The sequence below is a fragment of the Rattus rattus genome, chromosome 1, assembly GCF_011064425.1.
Source record: "Rattus rattus isolate New Zealand chromosome 1, Rrattus_CSIRO_v1, whole genome shotgun sequence".
Taxonomy (NCBI): Eukaryota; Metazoa; Chordata; class Mammalia; order Rodentia; family Muridae; genus Rattus; species Rattus rattus.
The window spans coordinates 16,678,286-16,705,144 of record NC_046154.1 but is presented as its reverse complement, the minus strand read 5'-3'; the positions used below and the strand labels follow the sequence as shown (position 1 = coordinate 16,705,144).

At 52.0% G+C, this 26,859-nt stretch overlaps 1 protein-coding gene across 1 annotated transcript; it reads left to right on the top strand.

Annotated features, from left to right (window-relative positions):
- Positions 1 to 5,345: 5,345 nt before the first annotated feature.
- On the top strand, positions 5,346 to 26,135 carry Zbtb17 (zinc finger and BTB domain containing 17). The gene is made up of 16 exons (XM_032895158.1): positions 5,346 to 5,513; positions 7,955 to 8,040; positions 20,679 to 20,885; positions 21,489 to 21,677; positions 22,181 to 22,342; positions 22,589 to 22,711; positions 23,137 to 23,378; positions 23,462 to 23,604; positions 23,692 to 23,992; positions 24,261 to 24,348; positions 24,433 to 24,549; positions 24,631 to 24,751; positions 24,884 to 25,014; positions 25,249 to 25,458; positions 25,571 to 25,660; positions 25,742 to 26,135. The coding sequence occupies exons 3-16, from the start codon at positions 20,681 to 20,683 to the stop codon at positions 26,023 to 26,025; spliced, it is 2,406 nt and encodes an 801-aa protein (XP_032751049.1). The 5' UTR covers positions 5,346 to 5,513; positions 7,955 to 8,040; positions 20,679 to 20,680; the 3' UTR covers positions 26,026 to 26,135.
- Positions 26,136 to 26,859: the final 724 nt, after the last annotated feature.

The window sequence follows — 26,859 nt, the reverse complement described above, 5'->3', positions numbered from 1 at the left end:
CCTCTGCAGCCCACGGTTGGGCTGCCCTCCCCCAGATGATTTTCCCTATAAAATCCAGGCGTTTTGGTTGCTTACCTTCTCTTGGACTTTTGGTCTCCCGGTAGCTGTACTTGGTTCCTCCGTCTCTCCCTCCCCCCTTCCCCCACATGACTCAAGGTCAAGACTACTCAGGGCTCTCTCAGATGTGTCTGCCTCTGGCTATGCGCTTCCTTCTGTCGACAATAAACCTTCTCCTTCACTATACCTAGGGGCAGTCATGGCCTTTCCTTTTTTCTTTCTTTCTTTCTTTCTTTTTTTTTCTTCCTTTTCTTTTTTTTCCGGAGCTGGGGACCGAACCCAGGGCCTTGCGCTTACTAGGCAAGCGCTCTTCCACTGAGCCAAATCCCCAACCCTCTTTTTTTTTTTTTTAAAGATTTATTTATTATATATAAGTTTACTGTTACTGAATTCAGACAGGCCAGAAGAGAGCATCGGATCCCATTACAGATGGTTGTGAGCCGCCATGTGGTTGCTGGGAATTGAACTCAGGACCTCTGGAAGAGCAGTCAGTGCTCTAACACCAAACCATCAATCCAGTCCTCTTTCTCTCCCCCAAACCAAGCTCAAGTCCTCTGCAAAATCCCCAACCCTCTTTTTTTTTAAAGATTTATTTATTATATATGTTTACTGTTACTGAATTCAGACAGGCCAGAAGAGAGCATCGGATCCCATTACAGATGGTTGTGAGCCACCATGTGGTTGCTGGGAATTGAACTCAGGACCTCTGGAAGAGCAGTCAGTGCTCTAACCACCAAACCATCAATCCAGTCCTCTTTCAATCTCTCTCCCCCAGAAACCAAGCTCAAGTCCTCTGCAAGAGCAGTGATGGTTCTTAAACGGCTTAGCTCTCCAGCCTTTTTTAGCTAAACTGGCCTTAAGCTCTACCTTGCTGGGTGTGGTGGCATATACATTTAATCCTAGCACTCAGAGGCAGAGGCAGGCGGAACTCTGTGAGTTACAGCCAGGGCTATGTAGAGAGGCCTTGTCGCAAAACAAATGATGATAATGAAGAAATCTCTCCGAAGCTCCTCCCGCCCCGCCCCCAGCCTCAGCCTCCTGTGGTTGGGACTGCAGGTGAGCTCCACCACACCTGGCTCAAGAATCTGGTTTATTGCTGGGCTTGGTGCATGCTTTAGTCCTAGGACAGAGGCAGGCAGATCTCTGAGTTTGAAGTTAGCCTGGTCTACAGAGCAAGTTCTAAGACAGCCAGGGCTGGGGTTGGGGATTTAGCTCAGTGGTAGAGCGCTTGCCTAGGAAGTGCAAGGCCCTGGGTTCGGTCCCCAGCTCCGGAAAAAAAAGAACCAAAAAAAAAAAAAAAAAAGACAGCCAGGGCTACACAGAGAAACCATGTCTTTGTTATGGGGTCCGCTTAGATCCAACACAACTCAAACACCTGCTCAGTGCGGATAACAAAAATGTATTAAAAATCAAGCCAGTACTTATCCACTGGACCATAGAGCAGACCAGGGAGATGAACTGTGACCCCCACAGCTACCTCATGTGACACTGCCCCCAATCCCACCCCAAACCAGAATGTTTCAGAGGGATTTTTTTTTTTTAAAGATTTATTCATCATACATGAGTACACTGTAGCTGTCTTCAGACACACCAGAAGAGGGCATCAGATCCCATTACAGATGGTTGTGAGCCACCACGTGGTTGCTGGGATTTGAACTCAGGACCTCTGGAAGAGCAGTCAGTGCTCTCAACTACTGAGCCATCTCTCCAGCTCGTGTTACAGAGTTTTTAAGCTTGAAAACCACAAACATCTGTACCAAGTCATAGTTATATTTTCCCACCAATCAGGACTTAGGGACAAGGGCTTCCTTACGTGTTTTATCTCTGTCAACTGATACAGAATGTAGGATTTTACAGTCTAACCAATCAAATCCATTTGTTCTTTTTAGGGTTAGGAACGGTCATTATGTTCTGGAACTGGCATGCCATTATGTTTTGGGGAACAGATGATAAATAACAGAAGCTGGTCGGCTACTGGGTAGTCCTCAGCTCCCTTAGGGCCTGGGAACCACAACTTAGTTTCACCCTATCATTTAAATGGAGTCCAAAAACAAAGATGCAGCATTTAAGACAAGCTTCCTTTGCTTGTTCCCAACATCTTTTTTTTTTTTTAAAAAACTTAGTTTTTACTAATTATGTATACATCACCACACAGCTTTCTGCCTGCAGGTATGCATGAGGGCCACTAGAGGGCACCAGATCCCATTACAGATGGTTGTGAGCCACCATGTGGCTGCTGGGCATTGAACTCAGGACCTCTGGGAGAGCACTCAGTGCTCTTAACCACTGAGCCATCTCTCCAGTCCCCAGCAGCTTGAAAAAAAATTAAAAAACCAATTAACAAAAAAGAAATCTTGCTCCTTTAAGCAGAGAAGAAATGGAGGAAGAACAATAAGAATCAGAAATTTTTCGTTTTTCTCTCCTTCGGGAGGGTAAGAGGGAGGGAACTCAGTCTGAGTGGTCTCTCACACAATTATGGTTGTAAAGCAAGATCTTATTTCAGCCTTCAAAATTTCGATGCTGGGTCTATTGTCATAAGCTTACCATATTAGTACCCACAAAGAGTTTCTTTGGTTAGCATTTTTGTAGCAGGAAGTGTGTGTTTTTAGGACACTGGTAACTTTTTCCTAACACCTGTATAAAGTAATTTACTATACTACTACTTGCAATTCCAGGGCGGTAATTACTGACTGTTTTGGTCTCCGTGAGCACGTACATACAGGTAGGCAGACATTCACTTAAAAGATAGTTGTCTTTTAAAGTTGCAGTGTTTTTTTCAAAGTAGGCTTTGCTCTTCGGTGAAGCCGGACATGGTCACCCAGTCCTTTTCATTCCAACACTTAGTCAGAAGCAGGTAGTTCCGTGAGTTTTTTTTTTTTTTTTTTTCTTTTTTTTTTTTTTTTTTTTTCTTTTTTTTTTCTGGAGCTGTGGTCCGAACCCAGGGCCTCGCACTTCCTAGGCAAGCGCTCTATCACTGAGCTAAATCCCCAACCCCTGTTCCGTGAGTTTGAGGGCAAACCTGGTCTACAAATTGAGTCCCAGGAAAGACAGAGCTACACAGAGAAATCCTGTCTCTTTCTTTTCTTTTCTTTTCTTTTTTTTCGGAGCTGGAACCGAACCCAGGGCCTTGCGCTTGCTAGGCAAGCGCTCTACCACTGAGCTAAATCCCCAACCCCGAAATCCTGTCTCAAAAGACAGACTTAAGAGCAACAAAGTTATCACCATTCCAGAGTTCCAGTACAGATAGATACTGATGGAATCCTGTGAGTTTCAGATCAGCCTGGTTTACACAGTAAGGACTCAGAACAACTTGGGAGAATCCATTCTCACCTTGCACTATATGGGTCCTGGAATTGAATTTAGGTCACCATGCTTCCTGGCAAGTCCCTTTACCAGCTGAGCTATCTCACCAGCCCCACAAAAGCTTTTCCATAGTTTTATAGTTGTCTTTTGTAATAGGTTAATTAAAAATTAAATCATGCACAGGAGAGATGGCTCAGTGGTTAAGAGCACCGACTGCTCTCCCAGAGGTCCTGAGTTCAATTCTCAGCAACCACATGGTGGCTCACAACCATCTGTAATAGGATCTGGTGTCTAAGACAGCTACTGTTTACTCATATACATTAAATAAACAAACAAAAAAAAATCAGAAATTTTTTTTTCTCTGTTTCGACAGCTTGGTAGCTCAGGTTAGCCTCCTTGCATTCACGCCCTGGCCTCTGCCTCCTACCTGTTGAGATCTCTTCTCAGGTGTGGTCATGTCCAGACTTTTCCTCTTCAAAGTGACTGTGCCCACGCCCTGTAGGTTTCTGCTGGTTTAACTGGTAAGGGCTCATTCATTTGTTTTAACCTGTTCTATAAGATGTCTCCTCCTTGGTTAGACACAGTGCTGGCTTCAAAGGATGTCCTAGAACCTTCTTCTCTCCTTACAGACCTAGATGAAACTGAAGGGTGTCAGATGGACGGGTCTCATGGAATTAGCAGCCCCTTGCAAAGTTCTGCCCTCACAGGGAGAAGGGACAGAGTCTACTGACAAGGTGGTGGTATTGGTGGTGGGGATCTCATTGAGTTATAGACTTAGGGACTCGGGACACAACAGATCCATCTGTTCCACTCAGCCATCTCTATTCCCAGTTCCTAAGCATAACTCTTTCCATATCCACCTACCCAGCCACCACGTGAATATGAGCCACACCACAAATCCATAGCGTGCAGAGTCAGAGAGCTGCCTGTTTCCTAACTCCAGTGCTGGGATTAGAGGTGTGCACCACACTCAGCTAAGTCTTTGTTCTTTGAAAGTTTTCAGTGAAATTATAAATTATAAAATTACAGTGAAATTATCTTCAGTCCTGGCATAATGGATTAAATACAAAAACCACCCCAGCTGCCACCCCTGATCTTCGTTAGGTACTTACTGTGTCACTTCCTCAGTGGAAACCGGAGCCTGGGTCCTCAGGCTTAACACTGACCTACATCTTTAGTTCTAAACTAACTTCCAACCTTCGGGACAGGGTCTCTCACTGAAGCCTGAGGTTTTGATAGGATAGGTTGACTGGCCAGTAAATTCCCGAGATTACAGGCATGCACCACTCTTAACTTTTATTATTATTATTATTATTATTATTATTATTATAATATCATTATTAATTTATTTAATGTTTACTTAAATTTTATGAGCATCTTGCCTCCGTGTAAGTATGTGCACCATATGCATGTCTACTTTCTGCAAATACCAGAAGGCATCAGATCTCTTGAAATTGGAGTCACCAATGTGGATTCTGGGAATTGAAGTCAAATCCTCTGCCAGAGCAAAAGTGTTCTTAACCTCTGAGCTATCGCTCCTGCCAACCTCTGCCTTTTAATGTGGTGTTCAAGGTAGAGCTTGGGTTTTCATGCTTGTATAGCATGCAAGCACTTGGACCCCTGAGTCATTTACCCAGTCCAAGTTGCTGGGTTTGATCCCCAGTACTGCCAAAAAAAATATTTTCCAAACCATAACGGGAGTCACAAGTAGGTTCACATCACGGCTTTGTCACAAAGATGTGCGGCTAATCCTTTTTGCACCTAAGTTTTCACTCCTTCAAAAGAGAGGAAAAATAACTCGGTTGTATGGTGTGAGAAAGGAGACAACGAACTGTAAAGAGCTTAACACAGCGTCTGGTGCACGGTAAGTGCCGCTGCAGATCTATTTGAAGCGGGAAACCAAGGGTTAAAATGGGTACAATTCCAGAAGTACACTAACGAACTTTTGGCTGGCGAGGCGCATGCGCCGGCCGGCGGCCGCGCACCTCGGACGAGCGCTGCGCCAGCGACGGAAGTCGCAGCCGGGAAGCCAGCGAGGTCGGTTCCGCCCGGCTCTAACATGGCGGCGCCCTTTGTCTACTGTGAAGCGCTGCCCCCGGCCTTCTCGCGGCCGTGATGCACCTCCATCTGTGGTGGGGTTCGGGACATGGCAGGTGAGACCGGGACGGCGCTGGCGGCCCGGGAGTCCCGGGAGTCGGGACGGAGGCGGCGGGGGCCGGGGCCGCGGGACGCCCGGACGGTTGTGTGGGGGAGGGGAGGCCCGGGCGGAGGGCGCCGCGGGGCCGGGAGCGGCGGGAGCGGCCGGGAGGGGTGGCCATGCACCCGCGCGGCCGACGGGGCGCGAGTCGCCTCCGGGCTGGGTGACACCGCGGCTGATGGCATCTCCGCCCCCGCCGCCGGGCTGTCACCGCCCCCTGACCCCGCGCGCCGGCCGCGGTGGGTGGGCGTGCTGCGGCCGCGCGGGGGCGAAGTGCAGGGCGGCGCGGGGCTGGCGGGGGCGACCTGGATGTGTCTCAGACCGGGAGCCTCACTGACCCCCCGTAACAGACCGTTCATTCATTCACCGATCCATCCCTCCATCCCGCTTCCCTCGCTCTCCGCCCCTGACAGATCTGAGAACAGAGCGAGAGATGCCGGCGGACTGGGTCCCCGAGTGCGACTAGGGTTCTCAGCTCCAAGCGGAGACTCTCTCCACCTAAGTTGTCTCATCTTTAAAAGCAGGGGTTATAATAAAATCAGTCTTCTAAGATGTGTGATGAGTTACGTGATATATTGTCCAGGGCCTAGCATGCTTACAGTTAGAGCGAGAATGCGTGTGGAAAGTCCCTTGATGTTACTGTCATCAACGACATCACCATTCAGAGATCAGACTCACGCGGGAGAGAGAAACAGGCTTTTCAGATGTCACTGCGCTGTAGGAAGGGAGCCTAACTCCGGGACACCTTACACAGTTTAGGTGAATCCAGGGAGTCCCAGTGTCCCGGAAAGCTGAGCCTAAAGGGTCCTTAGGAGGAGTGAGGCAGCGTATCCTTAGGTGAAGGATGCTTGTGAGAATGTTCAAGCTCCTCTTCATCAGAGGTGGGTGGTAAGGTCAGCCGACTCAGTCTAAGTCTTTGAGGAAGTTGCAAACCTAGTTCAGCACTTTTAACTTTTAGGTTAATGGGAGGGCATTTAAGAAGCCGGTTTGTGGACTAGAAAGATCACAGGTTAAGGCAGGTTGAAGGAGTCATAAAGGAATGAGCCTGAAATCAGTTAAGAGATTGCTAGATGCTGGGTAGTGGTGGTCCCGGCATTAGAGAGACAGAGACAGGTGAATCTCTGAGTTTGAGGCCAGCTTGGGCTACAGAGAGAGTTCCAGGTCAGCCAGGGCTACACAGAAAAACCCTGTCTCCATAAAACAAACAAACGAGAGAGGGGGGTGGGGAGGGGGGTGGGGAGGGAGAGTGTGTGTGAGAGTGTTAGATATTGTGATTGTTAGACTAATTTAGGTGTAAGGGTGGCCTTGAGTAATTTTAAATTAGATGCAGAGTGGGCAGGGATAATTTTGGAAGTAGAATTGATAAAACTTGGTGCTAACTTCAGTGAGAAGCCAGAGTCATCAAGTTTGTGCCGTCGTCAAGTCATCAAGTTTGAGGACAACTTGATTGCTTTCTCATCTACCATGTTGAGTCAGGGTCTCTGTCCTTCCTGCGTGTAGTATACCAGGCTAACTTCCTGCTTCCACCTGGTTCTCCCATCTGCCTGGCAGCTCTCCCTGGGAGAGCTGAGGTCACAGATGTGCCCCACTGCATTGTGGGTTCTGGGGAATTGAACTCAGGTTGTTAGGCTTGTACAGCAAGCCAAGCACTTTTACCTGCTAAGCCAAGGATTTAGTACTTCCCCCTCCCCCAAGACAGGGTTTTTCTGTGTAGCTTGGCTGTCCTCCAATTTGGTTCGTAGACCAGGCTGGCTTTGAACTCACAGAGAGCCTTTGTCTCCCAAGTGCTGGGATTAAAAGCGTGTGCCACTACACCCAGTGGGAAAGATTTAGCTTCAAGTGAGTGGGGAACGAGAAACAGTGAAGCGAAGCCTGAGGTGGTATACATCTAGAATCCCAGCACTAGGGAGGCTAAGACAGAATTGTGGGTAGCTTACCATCTAGCTGGAGCCATACTGCAAGCGCCAGGCTAGCCTGAACTGTAGTGTGAGACCCTGCCTCAAAAGGCCAAAACCCCTCCAAAACCATTGAAGTGAGGTTCTGGCAGTGATCTTATGGCTGGCATCCAGCAGAGGTCATCTGGGTGGGGGGGATTTATTGGGGTGAATATCCGTCTGGTGGGAAAGTCCATGCTGCGCTGAATGGGGCAGGGCTGTTCCAGAAGGAGCTGAGAGGAGCCTGGGTCCTCCTCATTCTCCCTGTTCCTCAGGCCCAGCTCAGTCTGTTCTACAGCAGGCCGGTAGTCATTCATTTACCGTCCATCCGCTGAGGGCTTTTGCCCGGTTCCGTGCTAAGCTCTGAACTTGCCTGATGTGTGGAAGGAAGAGCTGACCCTAAAGGCTGAGCGGGCTCCCTCATGGTCTCACTGGGGCTTCTTCTCCGGTGTCTTTGATTCAGGTGATGAGCTGGAGGAACGGAGCCGAGCTGGAGTTCTACAGGCACACTGTCTGAGAAGAGAGCCCCCGGCGTTTTGGAGATCTGAGGTATGTATGTCTGTAACACCGGAGGAGGGAAGTTTGCTTCTAGACACTGTCCACACGTAGCATGGTTCAGATGTCTGTTCAGGACCTTTGTCTTTAAACTTATAATAAAGTCAGTTATGCTGCTGCACTCCCTTGTTTGGTCCCAACACTTGGGGATTCAGAGGCAGATGGATCTCTGAGTTCAAGGCCAGCGTGGTTTACAAAGCCAGTCCAGGACAGTCAGAGCTCGTTACATGACTACACTGAGAAACCATGTCTTCAAAAACCAATATATCTATATAGTGTTATTATGAAATTGTTGATAAAAACCTTGCTTTGTTTTTTGACTAGCATCTAAATGGTACTTACTATGTTGCTCTGGCTCTGTCACCCAGGCTGGCTTTGAATTCAAAGCGATCCTCCTGCCTCTGCTTCCTGAGTTCAGGATTATGGCTTGATCTACTTAGTTATTTTTGCCAGCAAAAACTAAAGTGAATTCTCAGGCATGCTTTTCCCCCCTCTTTTCGCTCTCTTCTTTTTTGTCTTTGAGACAGTGTCTCTACCCATGGCTGTCTAGTCCTTCCTGGCTTCACAATCACAATCTGTTGGTGCTTCCCAGGGGCTAGGATTAAAGGCGTACGTCACCACACTCAGCTTTTATCTTATTTTAATTAGGTGAGATCTAAAATTTTCCTACAGGGCAGAGGTGTGGCTCAGACATAGTTCTAGCCTGGTGAAGGCCCTGGGTTCAAGTCTCCAGTGCTGCCAGTGAATGAGGAAACTGTTCAAGGAAGCCGCACCAGATTGGTGGCTAAAGTAAGAGCTATTTCTCTCCACCCCTCACCAGCCTAGGAATACTCCTTCTAGAGCTGGCTGAGCAGGCCACTGTCCTGAGCTGCATCTGGAACAGGATCCTTTGCTTAAGCGCAGGCACCCATCTAAAAGCCCAGACTGGCTCCTTGTGGTTCTCCCATCACATCAAACTCCGTCTCTCAAAAGGGAGAGAGAGAGCAGGGCGCCCAGGCTCGCCCGTGCTTCTGGTGCCATGCTAATGTGGCGCTGGAGAGGAGCCAGCCTGAGAGCCTGGTCCCAGCAGGACAGGGTCCGGAGTATGGGGCCGGCCATACCTTCGGGAGAGTCCAGTGAGTGGCTGAGTAGGCTGGTGTGTCCCCGGGCCACCGTGCGAGGGGTAGATTTGTGGTGCTTGGGCTGGAGTGTGCAGGCTTGTCTAGGACTGAGGTATGCTCTATGCCCAGCGTATATCGTGTATCAGGCACTGCCTGGTGCACGGTGCTCAGGGTGATTGGATTCCAAAATCAGGGGACTTCTAGTCACACACAGTGGAAGAGGGGAACTGCCTGATGTCAGGACTGGGCTAAGGCCATGAAAGTTTAGACTGAATTAATGCTAACTGTCCCTTCAGTTAGGCAGGGACAGTGAGAACTCTGATGTGTGACTCTGTCTAGGGGGCCATTTGTGTCATGGTCAAGACACAGTTTCCCTATCTGTAAGTAGGGCTAAAAACCTCCTGTCCTTGGGGTGTTTTGAGAACTGTATGGGATCTACAGGGTGTCCTGTGGTTACTTACAGGTGTCTGCTGCCCCCTGCTGCCAGGTGCAGGGTGACTCAATCCTCAAGAGCCAGACAGGATTGAAGGAGGAAAGCCCAGGCATCAAGGCTGGTTGCTGTCCCTCCCCTGGCGGACCTTAACTGAGTGGCACCGGGAAAGTTGGGACTGTGCTGTGCCTCTCTGTTTCTCCCAGGAGTCCCCAGCTTTCTAATCAGAGTTGTTAGTCTCTGGACCTTGGAGAACATACCAAACCCTGAAAGTCTTGCTGGGTCTCTTAAGGAGAGAGTTTTTGGCATAATTCCTTCCATCTGGAAGATTGTCTTAAACTCCCTTAGCTGGGTGGAGTCCCTCTGATTTTCTGGTGCTTGTAACCCAGAAGCTTGAGGGCAGAGGCGGGCCATTGTGTTGTGAATTTGAGGCCAGCCTGTTTTTCATAGCGAAGGAAGGAGGCAGATGGGGTTAGAAGTGAGGAATGCTCTGCACAGTCCCGAGACCTGAGGCTCCGCCGGAAGGATGGAGCTGAGGCTGGTCAGGTGCCTCATTGTCACAGCAAACCTGAAGGGTCTGGCAGTGGGGTTGGCCCCCAACACCCATGCCCATGCACTCTCACAGTCACTCTCCCACCCCTCGTGGAAGACTCTCACAGATGCCACATCCCACCCAGCTCAGAGGCCAGAGCTTGAAGAGGGCAGCAGGCCTGTGTCTCAGCCGGGGCTGACGGCCTTGGGACACTCCAGCTTGCTGAGCCAGCTGCCCTTCATGCTTCAGAACACTGCTTAGTTCTGGGGCTGGGGGCTGCTGATAGAGCTCCATGGCCAGTTTTTTTTTTTTTTTTTCTTTTTTTCGGAGCTGGGGACCGAACCCAGGGCCTTCAAGCTTGCTAGGCAAGCGCTCTACCACTGAGCTAAATCCCCAACCCCTCCACGGCCAGTTTTATACACTTTAAAACTCAGTAGAGTACTGTTTTCTTCAACTCACTTTTTGGTTTGTTTTTAAGTCAGGGTAGCTCAGTAGCCCAAGTTTGCCCCAGACTGTAGCTCAGGCTGGCCCCAAAGGATGATAATCCTCCTCCTGGCTTCCTAGTGCTAAGGGTGTCCACGCTGTTTCTGGACTGTGGTATGGCACGGTTGTACTTGCCTCTCTAAGATTACACTTTCTGATTTGCACTTTCCTGATTCTTAGAAATGCAGGAAGAGCCACGCTTACTTACACTGGAGGATCATTCTCCTTCCGGTCTTTCTGAAACATCTGTTTACATTTTGTGTCCACTGTTCTTTTTATTTTAATTTATTTATTATATATAAGTAACTGTAGCTGTCTTCAGACACACCAGAAGAGGGCATCAGATCCCATGACAGATGGTTGTGAGCCACCGTGTAGGTGCTGGGAATTGAACTCAGGTCCTCTGGAAGAGCAGTCGGTGCTCCTAACCACTGAGCCATCTCTCCAGCCCGTGTCCACTGTTCTATTTGCTTGTCTTTTTAAAAAGTTTCTAAACTTCCCCGATGTGTGTGTGTGTGTGTGTGTGTGTGTGTGTGTGTGTGTGTGCGCGCGTGTGTGTGAGAAAGTGGATACATGCATGCCACAGAGCGTGTGATATTTAGAGGACAGCATTATGGAGCTGGCTTTCTCCTTTGACCTTTCCATGACCTCTCCTTTGATTGAGCTCAGGTCCTCAGGGTGAGCTATCTTGCCAGGCAGTTTGGTTTCTTGATGTGTTTTGTGGACCCTAACCCACTCTCGTCCCAGTTGACAGGCACTGCTCCTGGGCCACAGAGCCCATCCGTGGATATTGTGTTGTTTATCTTGGACACTGACCCTTTGCTATTTAGACGTGGAACTGCACGGTTTTTGGCCTTTTCCTTTGGGATGCATGCCCTCCCCCCATGATAAAAGACATTCTTTGTTTCTTTAGGTTTTAAGTTTCACGGATGCGGGTTCTGCCAGCATCTATATCTGTACCACGTGCATGCCTGGTGCCCACAGAGGTCAAGGCCATCAGACCCTGGAACTGGAGTTCCAGATGGTTGTGGACCACCGTGTGGGTGCTGGGAATTGAACTTGGGTCCTCTGCATTCTAGCCACCGAGATTCTATCCACAGATTCTATCCGCGGAGCCATCTCTCCAACTGGAAAAGAAAGCCTCAGTTTTCATGTAACTCCTCAGTCCTTTCTTTGGTGCCCACACTTTCTGCTTAGGTAAGAGAACTTCCTAATGGGTGTGGTGCCTTCCGTCATCCCAGCCCTGAATACTGGGAAGCTGAGGAGAGAGGATCCTCCAGACCTACCTGCGACCTGGGCCAGGCGGGGGTAGGGTTGGCTCCTCTCTGTTTAGTCTTTAAAGCTGTTCCTCGTCTGCCGAGTTTTGTTCCCAGGTATTCAGTACTTTCTTTTGAACATACCACTTTACTTTTAGTCTATTCATGGGGCCTATCCCTTCCTTCTTTCCCTCCTTTTTTTTTTCCTTTTTTCCTTTTTTTTTTTTTTTTTTTTTTTTTTTTGCAGGATTTCTTTGTTTAGCCCTGGCTATGAGTTTGGAGATTAGAGAGATCCCCCTGCCTCTGCCTCCCGACTGCTGGGATCAAAGGTGTGCATGCACCACCACTGCCTGGCTCAGTCCTCTTTCTGGCCTCTGCCTCACAAATACAGGAGCTCCAGGTGTGCACCTCATCCCTGGCTGCCTTTGCTTTGTAATTGGTTTTTATTTAATTTTACGTGTGTGCCTATAGAGGTCAGAGGGCACTGGAGTTAAAGTTACAGTGGTGGTAGGCTGGCAGAGGGATGCCGGTTACTGAACCTGGGTGGGTATGCTGGTGAGCTCCCAGCTGCCTCTCCAGGCCCTGGCTTCTTGTTGTAATTCTGAGGCAGGATTTCTTTGCATAGCCCTGGCTGTCCTTGAACTCACTCTGTAGTAGGCTGCTGTCCAGGGAGCTGCCTGCCTCCCAAGTCCTGGGATTAAAGGCACCACCACTCTGGCTTCTGGATTTTGGTTTTTGAGGCCGGATTTTGCTGCAGAGACCAGACTGTCCTTGAACTCTACTCCTGCCTCAGTGTGCCAAGCATTGGCATTGCACGTGTACATCACCACGGCCTGGAACTGTTGTTAATCCTAAGACAATATGAAGTTAAAACAGTCTGCTGAGTGTCAGCACCTCATTCTGTCCCTCCCACTCTGCCCTCCACTCCCTCTCTCCCTTTCTTCCTAGCTAGCCCTTACGTTCATGCCCCTCCCCCCTCCCCTCTTTTAACCCAGTGAGTTTAATTAAGGTTGCTTAGAGAAACATGGGTGAGGGGTTATTTACAGGAGCACGGACCCTTCTTTCCTTCCCCTAGGAACCCTAGTGTCTTAGGATCTTCAGAGGGACGGCCTCACCCTCCTCAGGCTCATACATCCTTTCTGTCCCTTCCACCCCCAATCCCCCGTGATGTCCCTTGAGGTTTGGAAGGTGGTACAGGTGCCCCAATTATGGCTGACTGACTTTCCTCACTTGAACAAATTCTGAGTTGCTGGTTGCTGCTGCCTACTCTCAAAGAAACTTTTCTGACGGCAGCAATGATCTCCGAGCACTGACAAGTATTTAGAAGGGGATTTCATGGCCACGTCTAATCCACTTAGTAAGGCAGCAACAACAGCTTCTTTCCAACCTCTCCAGCCACAAACTTCTGATTTACAGTACTAAACATGAATTCCCTTCTGGGAAGCATCCCAGGTCATTCAGGAAGCTTTTGGTTACCCCATCACAGACTCGACACCATCATGGCAGTGGGCTCTTCTTGTTGCTCAGTGAGTGGTGTATTCCGTAGGGATGTGCTGAGCATGGCTGACACTGACTGTTCTGCCCCAGTAGTCTCCTAGCACCTTCTGACACCATGAGGGCTAGCCGGCAGGGAGGAGGCTTCTGTCTCATGGCCAGCTTGATTTCCTATCCTGCAGACCGAGCGTGTGTGTGTGTGTGTGTGTGTGGGGGGGGGGGATACCATTCAGCTCTAGTCTTCTTTCTCTGTGGATGGCCATGCTGTGTTTTTTTTCTCAGTGAAGCCTCTTTGCTTGTGCAAGTCATGTGATTTTAGAAAGGAGGTGGTGGCACTGCTGTGAAGTCTGAAACACTGAAGCCTGGTGTTGCATCTGGTAGACGTGACCCCCTGGGTAGTGGGCTTCCCCTGGTCTCCGGGTCTGTCGCTGCTCCAGCATGGCTTTAAGTATCGTAGTAGTATCATGATGCTGGAGCCCAACAGCAGCTCTAGGAAGTAGAAGCCTCCACTGTTATCCTGATTTACAGAAAGGAACAGAGGTTAGCGATGTGTGTACTTTGAGGGTTAGCCGGATGTGACAAGGACAGCAGTTTAATTACAAGCCCTGAGCTGTGGCTCCAGCAATGGCAGATTCCTTTCACAATATCAGGGTTTCACCTGTGCCTGACACTGTGCGTCTACTGCGCTAGGGGATCCTCTTCAGGGATTTCTGCTCCCAGAATCTTTCTGAGTAACACATTCTTTGTAAAAAAATTTGTAATTTTTCCATTTCCCATATGAAATGCATCTTTTTTTTCTGTTGAGAAGTTTTTAGTCACCAGGTCTTATAGAAAGTAGGAAATGGTTTTGGGTGTTATTTTGACACAGAGCCTCACAGGATAGCTCAGGGTGGCCTTGCACTAGCAGCAATCTTCTGTGCTGTGCCTCCTGATGCTCGGATCTTAGAGGTGTTCTACAACAGCCTGTGGTTCCAGCCCCGAAAAGTGCACACCCTTATGATGGGAAAGTTCTCTGACTGAACAAATGAGCAGCCCAGGACACCCTCTCCCTCTTTAATTTTTAAGGGTATTATCGGTGGTAACACAGAAAGGGTTCGGGCAACAACCGTCCCCATGAACGTGCCTTTACTGTTTTGTTTTTCCCTCATGTGCCCTGCAGGATGTGGGTGTCTCTGCAGAGTGCGATTCAGTCACACTGTGATTCAGCATTGAAGTCCTCGGGCCTTGAGCCCCTCGACACCCTGTTCTGTGGTGTTGGGCCAGACAGAGCCTGAGCACTCCAGTGTCAGCAGGAGCTATTAACAGTTTCTCAGGTTCCAGCGGCTCAGTTGAGAATTTAGTTTTGTCACGTCAGCTTTCTTTATAAGGCAGCGCCTCTGGTAGCCCAGGCTTGCCTCAGACTCTGTAGCTGAGGATTTTGGGTGTGTACTGACACTCGGGGTTTGTACATTGCTGGGGATTGAACCCAGAGCTTTGTGTATGCTACAGAAGCACGCTGCCGGCCAACCGAGACATCTCCAGTCACCAGTTGGCGAGCCTCTGACCTGCTGGCTGTTCTTGGCCTGTGGAGGATAAGCTGCCCCAGCTTGGCTGTCCTGGCCCAGTCTGTCCCTTCACGTTCATGTCCTGCCACTCTCCCCTTGTTCTTTCCTAAAAAAAAAAAAAAATACATTCATGTGTTTATTGTGTGTGTGTGTGTGTGTGTGTGTGTGTGTGTGTGTGTGTGTGTGTGTGTGTGTGCGTGTGTACAGGTGGGGTTCAGAGGATAATTGTCAGGAGTTGGTTCTGTCCTGCCATGTGAATTGTGGAGGTGAAACTCAGGTCATCAGGCTGGTAGAAGTCCGCTTAGCCCCCAAGCCATACGCTGACCTGTTTTATTCACTGTCTCCTCCTTTAGTGCTGTCTCCTTGTCCATAGCTGGTCTGAAGTCTGTGATTTTCCACAGGCTCTTGTTTCTCCTCTTCTCAGGGAATGTCACCATGCCAGCCTCTCATGATAGAACTTGTGTGCCCTCCTCTGCTCCCCCTAACCACTTCTCCCCTTTACAGCCCACTTCTGCTGCAACAGCTAATTATGCCAGCTCCAGCATATGCTATTGTTTGGTTTTTCGAGACAGGGTTTCTCTGTGTAGCCCTGATTGTCCTGTAGATCCGTCTGTAGACCAGGATGGCCTTGAACTCAGAACTCAAGAGATAGCCCTACCTCTGCCTCCCGAGTGCTAGAATTAAAGACGTGCGCCATTACCCATCGACCCAACATATGCTCTTAATTGGAGCACTGCTGCCTCCGGGAGCACTGAGTCTGTGACCCTCTCTGCAGTGGCTGCTGGTCTCCCTGCTTTCCTGCTGTCCTGTAGCTGCTGAGTGGCCTTTCAGAGTATTGCCATTCTGTCTTCAGTTCTCCCAAGGCTTTTTTAAAAAGAATCATGGGTTTAAAAGAATCATGGGTGTAGCTTAATGGGTAAAATGCTCACCATGCACAAAGCTTTGAAAGAAAGGGTATTGCCATCTGCCCGTCACTCCGTAGTGGGTCCTGGGTCCTGGGTTTGCAGTGACACAGCTTCCTCCTACACCTTCTTCCAGGTCTTTGTTTAAATTCTCCCTCCTCAGAGAGGCCCTCCCCGTTCCCTCTGACTATCAGATAGTTCTACCTGACTCTGCACAGCACTTGATAGCCATGTTACATGTGGTATCCGTGGTTAACCTTCTTTCTTGGGAGACTCAAAGCCATAGTGCTTCCCCTCAGGTGCATACAGAGAGGAGCATGGAGCCTCCTGCTCTTTTCTCTGTGCCTCTGAGCTGCTGGGTGACCAGGTGTCGTAACTACAGGCGTTAGGGAGCCAATCCGCCCTACAGATCTTTCCCCATCCAGGTTGGTGGAATTGTTTCTCAAATACTTATCTTGCTCCGCGTGTGCCCTGCGTTGCTGTAATAGCACATGGGGCAGTCTATATCAGGATGCTGGTTTCTGTTTGTGAGATGGGAAGACTAGGAGGCCAAGGCCATCCTTGGCTCCATCACAAGTTCAAAGACAGCTTGAACTCCTATATTTTTGATTGTGAGCTTAGCCTTTAACAGGTGAGCCTTCTCTCCAAGCCCCAGCCTGAACTCATGTGACGGTGTCTCAAGAAGTAAAAGTGAACAGAAGGGGCCAGCACCTGCTCTGGTCCTTCCTTTGCTCTTCTCGATGGCTGTGAGGGTGAGTGAGAACCTCAGTAGGCAGCCTGCCCTGCTGGCCCACAGCTGCAGTCCCAGCACCCAGGGGGTGAGGAGGAGGGCTGTGAGTTCGAGGTCAGTCTGTGCTGCACAGTGAGTCCAAGGCTGGTCTGTGTTGCCTCAAGGAAGAAAAGGAATTTGCTTGTTATAATTATAGAAAACACTATGGATTCAGGACTGGTGAACTTACATTAGGTCAAGGTAGCACTGCCAGTAGAGGATGAAGTGTCCGAGACTGGAGTTCCAAGCAGGCCTGGATGTTTTTATAAAGATCTGTGTTTACAAGAGGAGACTGGGAACAACTCGGGCCAGACACTTGTCACCCTGGGTTTGAGCCTAGCACTGTCTTCCCTCGTTTGCTGAAGGATTATCTTTCTAGATAGATTGTGTGTGTGTGTGTGTGTGTGTGTGTGTGTGTGTGTGCGTGCGTGTGTGCGCGCATGTATATATTGAGAAAATAACAATGGAGGAAACAGTCTCCATACAAGGCGAGCATTGCTAGGCCAGGAGCACTGTGGTAGCAGGCCGGAGTGCTGATAGTTATTTCTCTGCCAGGTTATACATGAAGAGACAAGTTGGTAATGGGGTTGGGTGCATAGCTTTCAATCTCCCAGGGATGGCCTTTATGAACTTCTATTTCCTTGGCCTGAGTGTATATGTCTGTTGAGCCACTTGTCTTTCGGGATCAGGAAAGGTGAGCTCTTTTTGGTGACCTCTCTGTGGAAGCTGGAACTAGCCAGTCCACTGCTAGCGAGGGTGTGCACGAGGGAGGTTGCTTTCTGTGCAGTGATGGGGCCCCACCCCTCATGCTAGTCAGGGCTTGCCAGTGACTTGGGTCCTGTTTCCGTGTTTGACAGGCCGTGTGGCTCTGGGAGGGAGCAGTGCAGCTCCGTCTCCCTGGTGCTTCAGGCTGGCATTGCTCAGGTTCACAGTGCAGGCTGTAAAGTGCTCTGTTTAGCATGCCCTCCTTTGCCTCAGCACCACCGCTGGGATTGTGCTGTGGCGTTTTCCAGATTGTGTTTAGAAGGGATGGTGGGTTATGGGTAAGTCTAGTCACCCAGAGTGCCCAAGTAAAAGGATGTAGGGGTGTGTGATACAGGGCCTTAAAAAGACTCACTTAGAATATGTCTCTCTGCTTCCTGCTAACACATGGCTGTTGGGTGCTAAGGGCAGCCCCCTCCTCCCTACCTCCCATTTGAGTTGGTGTGATTAATTTTGTAAAGAATGTGTGAGCCTGGGGTTGGGGATTTAGCTCAGTGGTAGGCGCTTGCCTAGCAAGCGCAAGGCCTGGGTTCGGTCCCCAGCTCTGAAAAAAAAAAAAAAAAAAAAAAAAAAGAATGTTTGAGCCCTTGCTCCACTGGAGATGCCCTGGCCCCTTGGCAGCCAGGGGCAGACCCTGGATTCAGGTCTGGAGGAATTCTTCCTGGTCCTTGTATCTCTGAGGCAGCAACAGGAAAGCTGTGGCTGAAAGTGCAGGTGAACATGGCGTGGTGTTTTGGCTGCCCAACCCACTGGATGCCATTTCTTCATTGTCAGAGGAACTTGTCGGGTTGAGCAGAGTGGATCTTAACCCCAGAACAGTTGAACTGAGGAGTGTGTATGTCCAGCTCTCTTGGGTTCCACCCATATGTTCCTTTGTCACTGAGCCCCATGGCCCTCCCCTCCCCCAGGGTCTTGGGAGGCTGAGCTGAGAGGGAGGGTCTTTGCATGGGCCTTGTGCCGTGACTGGCACTTATGCTGTTTTTTGTTTGTTTTATTTAAAACCTTAGACTTGCTGCATGTGATGGCAAATGCCTTTAATCTAGCAGCACTTGGGAGGCAGAGGCAGGCAGGCCTCTGAGCTCTAAGCTAGTCAGGGCTATACAGTGAGACCCTGTCTCAATAAAAAGAAAAAGAAGAAAGAAATCCAGATGCCCATGAATGGAGCCCATGGGGGTCCAGGAAGGAGACGGTCACACAGGCGCCTCACAGGGCTCTAAGATGCCTCTGAGGGTTCCACTTACTGAGTTGGGGTGCTTTGCTACAAAGTGAGGGCTGCAAAACACAGGGAAAGAATGAAGACAGGATCATGGTGGATCAGGAAAGAGGTGAGCATCCTGGACAAAGGAAGGAGGCTGGGGCTCCACCAAGACCCTCAGGTTCCATGGCTGCACTAGTCAGTCACTCAGGACCTGGTAAACTGTATGCGGGATGTTGGCTTCCTGTCTGCACTCAGGAAGTGGCTTGCTGGCTGTGGAGCCCACAGCTTTTCCATCTCTGAAGACATCACTGGGACCACTCTGCCTGGGCTGTCCTCATCTGCTCTGTGCCTCGGCTGTGCTCCTGAGTGTTTAACCCCAGGCCTGGGCCTGCGTCTCAGTGCCTTATACTCTGAACAGCAACTTTTAAGATTCTCCCTCTCATCCTTCCAGAGTTTGCTCTTTGTGGAGTTAGAGCAGTGGTTCTTGCCCTGTGGATCATGAAGTCTTTAAGGCCTGATGACTCTTTGACAGGGGCCACCTAAAACAATTTGAAAACAGATATTGGCATTAGGAGTCATAACAGCAAGACAATTACAGTTATGGAGAAGTAGTGACGGCCATAATGTGGTTATAGTCGGGGTTAGCACAGCATGAAGAGCTGTATTAAAGAGGTGCAGCCTCAGCACGGTGGAGAGCCACTGGCTTAGAGAAGGTGCCCAGTAGCTTTGCTGGGGATGTCCTGTGCCTACCTCTTGCTTCAGGCTGCCTCTTAGCTATAGATGGTGGCACTGTCAGGCCCAAAAGCAACGTCCCTGCTTGGGCCTGGTCTCCAGTCTGAACTCGCAGTTGTCCTGATATCACTGCTGCGCTCCCCATTAGAGGCTTCCCCTTAGAGCAGCACGTACATCTCCCCATGTTTTCTTGCTGTGTGAGACAGTGACTCGGCCTGGCTTGGAACTCATCATCCTCCTGCATCAGCTTCCTGAGTGTTGAGATTGCAGGCACAGAAGTTTCTAGAAACCACATGAAAGTAACTGTCTGAGCTAGTGTGAGGGGCTTGACTTCTGTGCTCTCCTCAGATGGTCACTGCAGCTCCAGGCTGCAGGCTAGTGACAGCCTGGGATGGTGACGTCAGGAGCAGCCAGTACTGCTGCACCGGGGCACAGTGCCCAGGTCACTCTCCTGCTTCGGGGGGCAGCCTGGCTGTGGAGTGGCTGGCTGTTACTGGGTTTGGAGCCAACACCTGCTCTATGCACTTGGCCTCATACACTGCCAGGTTTTATTTTGAAATGTTGGGAAACAAGTTTTTTTCTGTAAAGAAAAACCATTGCTTCCCTAAAAGATTGCCGATCTTGAGAAGATTCTGCAGTGGGGCTGGGCTGCTTGAGTATTTTATCTCATTTCTCTGTCTGTATGGTTCATGACTGAGGACCCGCCCAGGCCATCTCTGAGCCCTTGGGACCGCCATGGGATTTCCCAGCATTAAGGGAGGCCCTTATCCCTGCAGCTGACCAGGCCGCTCTTGGGTCAGGATGGGAGACTCACCACTCAGATGTGCGGAGGCAGCAGACTTTACCCACTTCAGGTCGCACCTTGCACCTGAGAGGAGGGGAGGAACTAAGCAAGGGTGGGGTGGGAAAGGCCTGGAAGGAGAGAGACAGCAGGATCCCCACCCTAAAGAACCCAGCCACTGTGTGCACAGGGAACTGCCCAGAGCCTGTGGAAGGGAGCTGTGCAGCTGACGATGGAAGAGCCGCCCCGCACTTAGCGCCTTTTATTCTAACAGTGTGTGTTCTTGGATAACCGTGGTCAGTTGCTCTGTGAGACAGACAGCACAACTTATTGACTTCATTTGTTTGCTGTCTTGACTCCTTAGCCTATTACCTAGTGTGTATTCTGCTGTGGGGGCAAGATATGGGGCTGTCCTGATGCTTTGTGCTATAGGGAACGTGCCTTGTTGAGTAAGCTTTGGGAGGGACTGAGCTGCCTTGGCTTGCAGTAAGTGTCTGGTGTCATCTGCCCTTCTGTGGTAGAAATGCCTCTCCAGTGTTTAATTCTCTCTGTCTCCTCTGGGAGCCTTACCTGGGCTTGCTTGGCAGTTGGCAGTGAGTTGGGCTGGCGTCCTTTCGTGGTGCTGACAGAAGGCTCTGGCTTCCTGCAGCCATGGACTTCCCCCAGCACAGCCAGCGTGTCTTGGAGCAGCTGAACCAGCAGCGGCAAATGGGCCTCCTCTGTGACTGCACCTTTGTGGTGGACGGCGTTGACTTCAAGGCTCACAAGGCGGTGCTGGCAGCCTGCAGCGAGTACTTCAAGATGCTCTTTGTGGACCAGAAGGATGTGGTGCACCTGGACATCAGTAATGCGGCAGGTACCCTGTGGGGCCAGGGCCTCATCATGCAAGGCCCTTCCAGGCCAATGCTAGCAGGCCATGTCCCACCAGAGTTTGAGCTCTGACCCTGTAGGTACCAAGTTTCTCCCCCCACTTTTCAGAACCTCTTCTGACTAGACATGGAGTGGACGAGGGGCGGGGGTGGAGAGAGAGTAGGACTAGCCTTTTAGCAGGGACAGAGTGAGGCAGGCCCTAGACCTTCCTGATTCCTCCCTGTGGCCGTGTCAGTCCTGAGGTGACAGCCAGGCTACGTAAAGAATGAGGAGTTAACTGGGGCACAGGCTTGAGATGGGCCTGGAATTGAGGAAGGACGAACCAGCCCTCTCACCTGTTTCTGAGGTGGTCGGGTAAGGATAGTTTCCCATTCTCTAGATGTGAAACAGACACATAAGGCTCAGATGGCTGAGGTTTGGTAGACCAGGTGACAAGGTCCGAAGACCACATTATCAGAAGTGGGGAGACCCAGTCCTCTTGTGTATCTTTGTAGAAGCTCTCCCCAACCCAGCAGACAGGTGGTGAAAATCTGATTTCACACCAGCAGGCCCTGGAGTGGGTCTGTGACCGCTGTCCTGTCCTTGACAGGCCTGGGGCAGGTGCTGGAGTTCATGTACACTGCTAAACTGCACCTTAGCCCTGAGAACGTGGATGATGTTCTGGCTGTGGCCAGCTTCCTCCAGATGCAGGACATTATCACAGCCTGCCACACCCTGAAGTCCCTCGCTGAGCCCAGCAGCACCACTGGGGAGAGCGCAGACGTCTCGGCCGTGGAAGGTGAGGTCATTGGCAGGCCGCTCCTGAAAATGGCTTCTGGAGCCCCTGCCTCAGTCTGGCTCACCTCACGGGGTCTCAGATCCCTCATATACCTCGCCTCCATTGTGGGGGTGTTGGTAAGGATGGCTAGCACTTCTGGAAAGGGTCCCCATGCCCGCCCCTTTCTAATTTTGGGCAGCAGAGGGCAGGAGCCACACATGGGCCACTCGGTGCCCAGAGTCTTTTGTGGCTGCCCTTTCAGAAGCTCTCTTGGTGTCCTTAGGTGTCCTCAGAAGCCCATAGAATCCTATCATGGGTCAGGTCAAGGGTCATCTCCCCTGCTGAGCACCAGCCCACACCCAGTGTCTACTGCCCTCTTGTGCTGTGGAGGCTGCAGGGCTGTGAAATGAGTGTTGTGGGCTGAGGCGTCCCCTGAACAAACTAGTGAAGTACCTAGAAGTCCTGAGGGGGACTCAGGAGCCACCTCACCCTTCTGGCGGGTTGACACTTGATGAAAAAACAAGTCTGTTGTGTTCTGTCTCCAGGAGGAGACAAGCGAGCCAAAGAAGAGAAGGCTGCCGCCACCGTGCTGAGCAGGCTGGACCAAGCAAGAAGCAGTTCATCCGCAGGCCCAGGCAGAGAGCTCAAAGAGGAGCGGGGCGGCCAGGCAGAGAGTGCGTCCAGGGGTGAGTTGTGACGGGCGGCTGCCTGAGAGGAGGTTGACAGTTGGGCGGTGGTTCTGCCCATCCCCTGTGCAGCCTGGGCCCCAGGACAGTAAAGGCCGTGGCTGGGAGGTGGGTGGCAGCGCTCTGGGTAAGTTTCTGGCTCACGTCTGGCTCAGACAGTCTGTTCTGCAGGGTTTGTTCCAGCCATGGAAGAGACCCATTTGACCTCTGCACAGAGTCCCAATCCAGCCTCCCATCCCTCCTCAGGCGCAGAACAGACGGAGAAGGCCGACGCGCCCCGGGAGCCTCCACCTGTGGAGCTCAAGCCGGACCCCACAAGCAGCATGGCTGCTGCAGAAGCCGAAGCCTTGTCAGAGAGCTCAGAGCAAGGTGCCCCTCCCCCAGCCAGGGGCTCCTCTCCCACAGCCTCCCGGATCACCTCTGTCTCTAGCCTGCTCTGCTTGGACCCGACCTCACATCATCTTTTCTCTCTTGGCTCTTGAGCTGTCCCCATGCATGCTCCCATCCCCGTCCCCGCCTCGTTTCCCGCCATTAGTCTGGAAGATCCTGACACAGCCCTAGAGCTCCCTGCTCGGCCCTGGGCTGGACATGTGCTGTGCCATGCTGTCCAGAGTACTTGGTTTGCTGAAAATGCCCACACGCACGTGTCCAGAATGGTGCACTTTCTGAGTCGCTAATACCTGTGTCACAGATCCTGAAGGCACTGTCACCTACAGAAGTTGGGGGACTTCGGCCAGACCCAGAAAGTGCTCTGGTCCCAGCCACATCCTCAGTTCCTGCTCTTTTCTGTGCAGAAATGGAAGTGGAACCAGCCAGCAAAGGAGAGGAGGGCCAAGAGGAAGAGGGCCCAGGGCCTGCCACGGTCAAGGAAGAGGGCGTTCACCTGGAGAACGGGGAGCCTCCTGAGGAGAATGAAGAGTCTGCGGGCACAGACTCTGGGCACGAGCTTGGCATGGAGGGCCAGAACCTGCGCTCGGGCACCTACGGGGACCGCACTGAGTCCAAGGCTTATGGCTCCATCATCCACAAGTGCGAGGTGCGGGGGCCGTGGGCGGTGCCAGCCCTGTGCCTCCGGGGTCTCTGCAGCCCCTTACGCACTCCTTCCTGCTGCACCTGCAGGACTGCGGGAAGGAGTTCACGCACACAGGGAACTTCAAACGGCACATCCGCATCCACACGGGTGAGAAGCCATTCTCCTGTCGGGAGTGCAGCAAGGCTTTCTCGGACCCCGCAGCCTGCAAGGCTCACGAGAAGACACACAGGTACCCACCTTGCGTCCCCGAGACTGGGCACCTGTTGGGAACCCTGCGAGCACCCCTTCCTATCGCCTAGCACCTTCTGACCCACAGCCCGTTGAAACCCTATGGGTGCGAGGAGTGCGGCAAGAGCTACAGGCTCATCAGCCTGCTGAACCTGCACAAGAAGAGGCACTCGGGGGAGGCGCGCTACCGCTGCGGGGACTGCGGCAAGCTCTTCACCACTTCCGGCAACCTCAAGCGCCACCAGCTGGTACACAGTGGCCAGAAACCCTACCAGTGCGACTACTGTGGCCGTTCATTCTCCGACCCCACCTCCAAGATGCGCCACCTGGAGACTCATGACACTGACAAGGAGCACAAGTGCCCTCACTGTGACAAGAAGTTCAACCAGGTGTGCACCCTCCTGAGCCAGCACTGCAGGCTCCTCGTAGCGCCCCAGGGTCGGTACACAATAGCCATTGTGTATGGACAGGCACCTTCCTAGGATGGTACTCTGGAGGGCTGTGGTTGGTTTCCCTTCTAGGGCTGGAACCTGAGCTTCCGTCAGAAATGGAGCTCTGCCCCTTGGAGAAACCAGGAAGCCCAGTATTCCCTGGCCTACGGGGTTGGGGAGAAGCCAGGTTCCAAGGGGACCCTTCTGAGCCCCTGTCTGGGTGCAGGTGGGGAACCTGAAGGCTCACTTGAAGATCCACATTGCTGACGGCCCTCTCAAGTGCCGGGAGTGCGGGAAGCAATTCACCACCTCAGGTAGGCCCAGCGCCCCTGGTTCCCCAGGCCTTGCCCCGAAGCCCTCACAGTGAAGCGCGCTAGTCTTGCCTTTCATCTCCGAAGGGAACCTCAAGCGGCACCTGCGGATCCACAGCGGGGAGAAGCCGTATGTATGCACCCACTGTCAGCGGCAGTTTGCTGACCCAGGCGCGCTGCAGCGGCACGTACGGATCCACACGGGTGGGTGAGGAGGCCCTGTGTGGGCTGTGGAAGGGGCACAGGGAGCCGAGCGGGTCCTAGTGCGGTGTGCCTCTGCCCCAGGTGAGAAGCCGTGTCAGTGCGTGATATGTGGCAAGGCCTTCACCCAAGCCAGCTCCCTCATCGCCCACGTACGCCAGCACACGGGGGAGAAGCCCTATGTCTGTGAACGCTGTGGCAAGAGGTAGTAGCCTGCCCCCACCCCAGGGAGCATGAGGCCAAATCTCAGTGTGTGTCCCAGAGTGGTGGGGACCCTCAAATCCCTCCACACTGAAGCTCCCGTGGGTCACCACGAGCCTTATTTGTGGCCTTGTAGATTTGTCCAGTCAAGCCAGTTGGCCAATCACATTCGTCACCATGACAACATCCGCCCACACAAGTGCAGCGTGTGTAGCAAGGCCTTCGTGAATGTGGGGGACCTGTCCAAGCACATCATCATCCACACTGGTGAGCACACACTGCCCACCTGAGTGCTCCTTCCCAGCCCACTCTGGAGGACGGGGTGGGGGGGGAGGGCTGGAGGTAGCCTTGCTCAACAGGTAGCCTTGAGGTACAAATGACTCCACCTGCCTTCCAGGAGGGGGGTGCGTTCACCCGGCGGCTGCCTCAGAGTTTCTTTCTAGGAAAGCTGGGTGCTGGGAGGCTGGGAGGCAGCAGGATGGTAACTTGCCTCCCCGCCAGGAGAGAAGCCTTACCTATGTGACAAGTGTGGCCGTGGTTTCAACCGGGTAGACAACCTGCGTTCTCACGTAAAGACCGTGCATCAGGGCAAGGCGGGCATCAAGATCCTGGAGCCAGAAGAGGGTGGTGAGGTCAGCGTGGTCACTGTGGACGACATGGTCACACTGGCCACTGAGGCACTGGCAGCGACAGCGGTCACTCAGCTCACAGGTGTGCACTGTGGGCAGGGCGGCAGAGGGCAGCTACAGAAGCTTGCCTCAGTGGCAGCAATGGGGTAGGTCCCTGTGGCTTGTGCCTCAGGCCCTGCTGACTCTGCCCACAGTGGTACCAGTCGGGGCCGCAGTGACAGCTGATGAGACGGAGGTACTCAAAGCCGAGATCAGCAAAGCTGTCAAGCAAGTGCAGGAAGAAGGTGAGAGGGGCAGGCAGTCTGGGGCATGGACGCCAGTGGACCCAAGGTCCTTCCCGTCCTGACCACAGCCCACCTCCACAGATCCCAACACCCACATCCTGTATGCCTGTGATTCCTGTGGGGACAAGTTCCTGGACGCCAATAGCCTGGCCCAGCACGTTCGGATCCACACAGCACAGGCACTGGTCATGTTCCAGACAGATGCGGACTTCTACCAGCAGTACGGGCCAGGCGGCGCATGGCCAGCCGGGCAAATGCTGCAGGCTGGAGAGCTGGTCTTCCGTCCTAGGGATGGGACTGAGGGCCAGCCCACACTGGCAGAAACTCCACCCACAGCTCCTGATTGCCTACCACCTGCCGAGTAAGCAGGTGGCCCTCTGACTGTTTATTTAAGGATGGGTGGCACCCTAGGACTCGAATTCCGGTGCTCCTGCCCCATTCCCTAGAGAGAATAAATTTGATTATTTTCTAATGTTGCCTGTGGTCCCTATGTCACCAGTGGGGAGTTGGGGGTGGGGAACGGGTACCTATACAGCTGACAGTTTAATAGTAACTCGGGGACCATGCTTCCTGGGATGGCCCGCTGTCCCTCAAGGGAAGTGGACCCCATACTGTACAAGTTATTTAGGGTGTGGGCGGCACCCTGTGGCTTGACTTGCCCCGATGCAACCAGAGCAATGCAGGTACAGGACACTGGCTGGCTTCCCAGTAAAGTAGGGCCTAGTACCTGCTTGACCGCGCCCAGGCAACTCAGCACCATGCTGAGCCAATGCTGACTTGCTGCAGTGTGCTACCAGGCTGGCAAGGAGACGGGAGGGGAGCAGCCAGCTCCAACTGGACAGGCCTGCTTTGTAGTCCCCACTGCATCCTCCAGAGAATGCTCGGTGCTCTATCTAGCTCCTTCTTGAGGCAGGTACAGGATTAACAGCCCCAGGAATAGTGGGCTCCTTGCCAACTACCAGGAGCCTGGCCCGGGAGGAGAGAAGGTACCAGCAGGGGCAGGAGCTTGCAAGGGGGTGGAGAAAGGGTCTCTGTATGTGGTCTGGGGCACCTTCCCAGTGTCCTAGGCTGAGCACAAGGCAAAAGGCTCTGGGCAAGTTTAGGTAGCAGACAGGGTCCTTGTTCACAGATGGGTGGGATCTGCTCTCCAAGTCTGGAACCCCGCAGCTCCCAGAGTGACAACCACCTTCACACGTGAA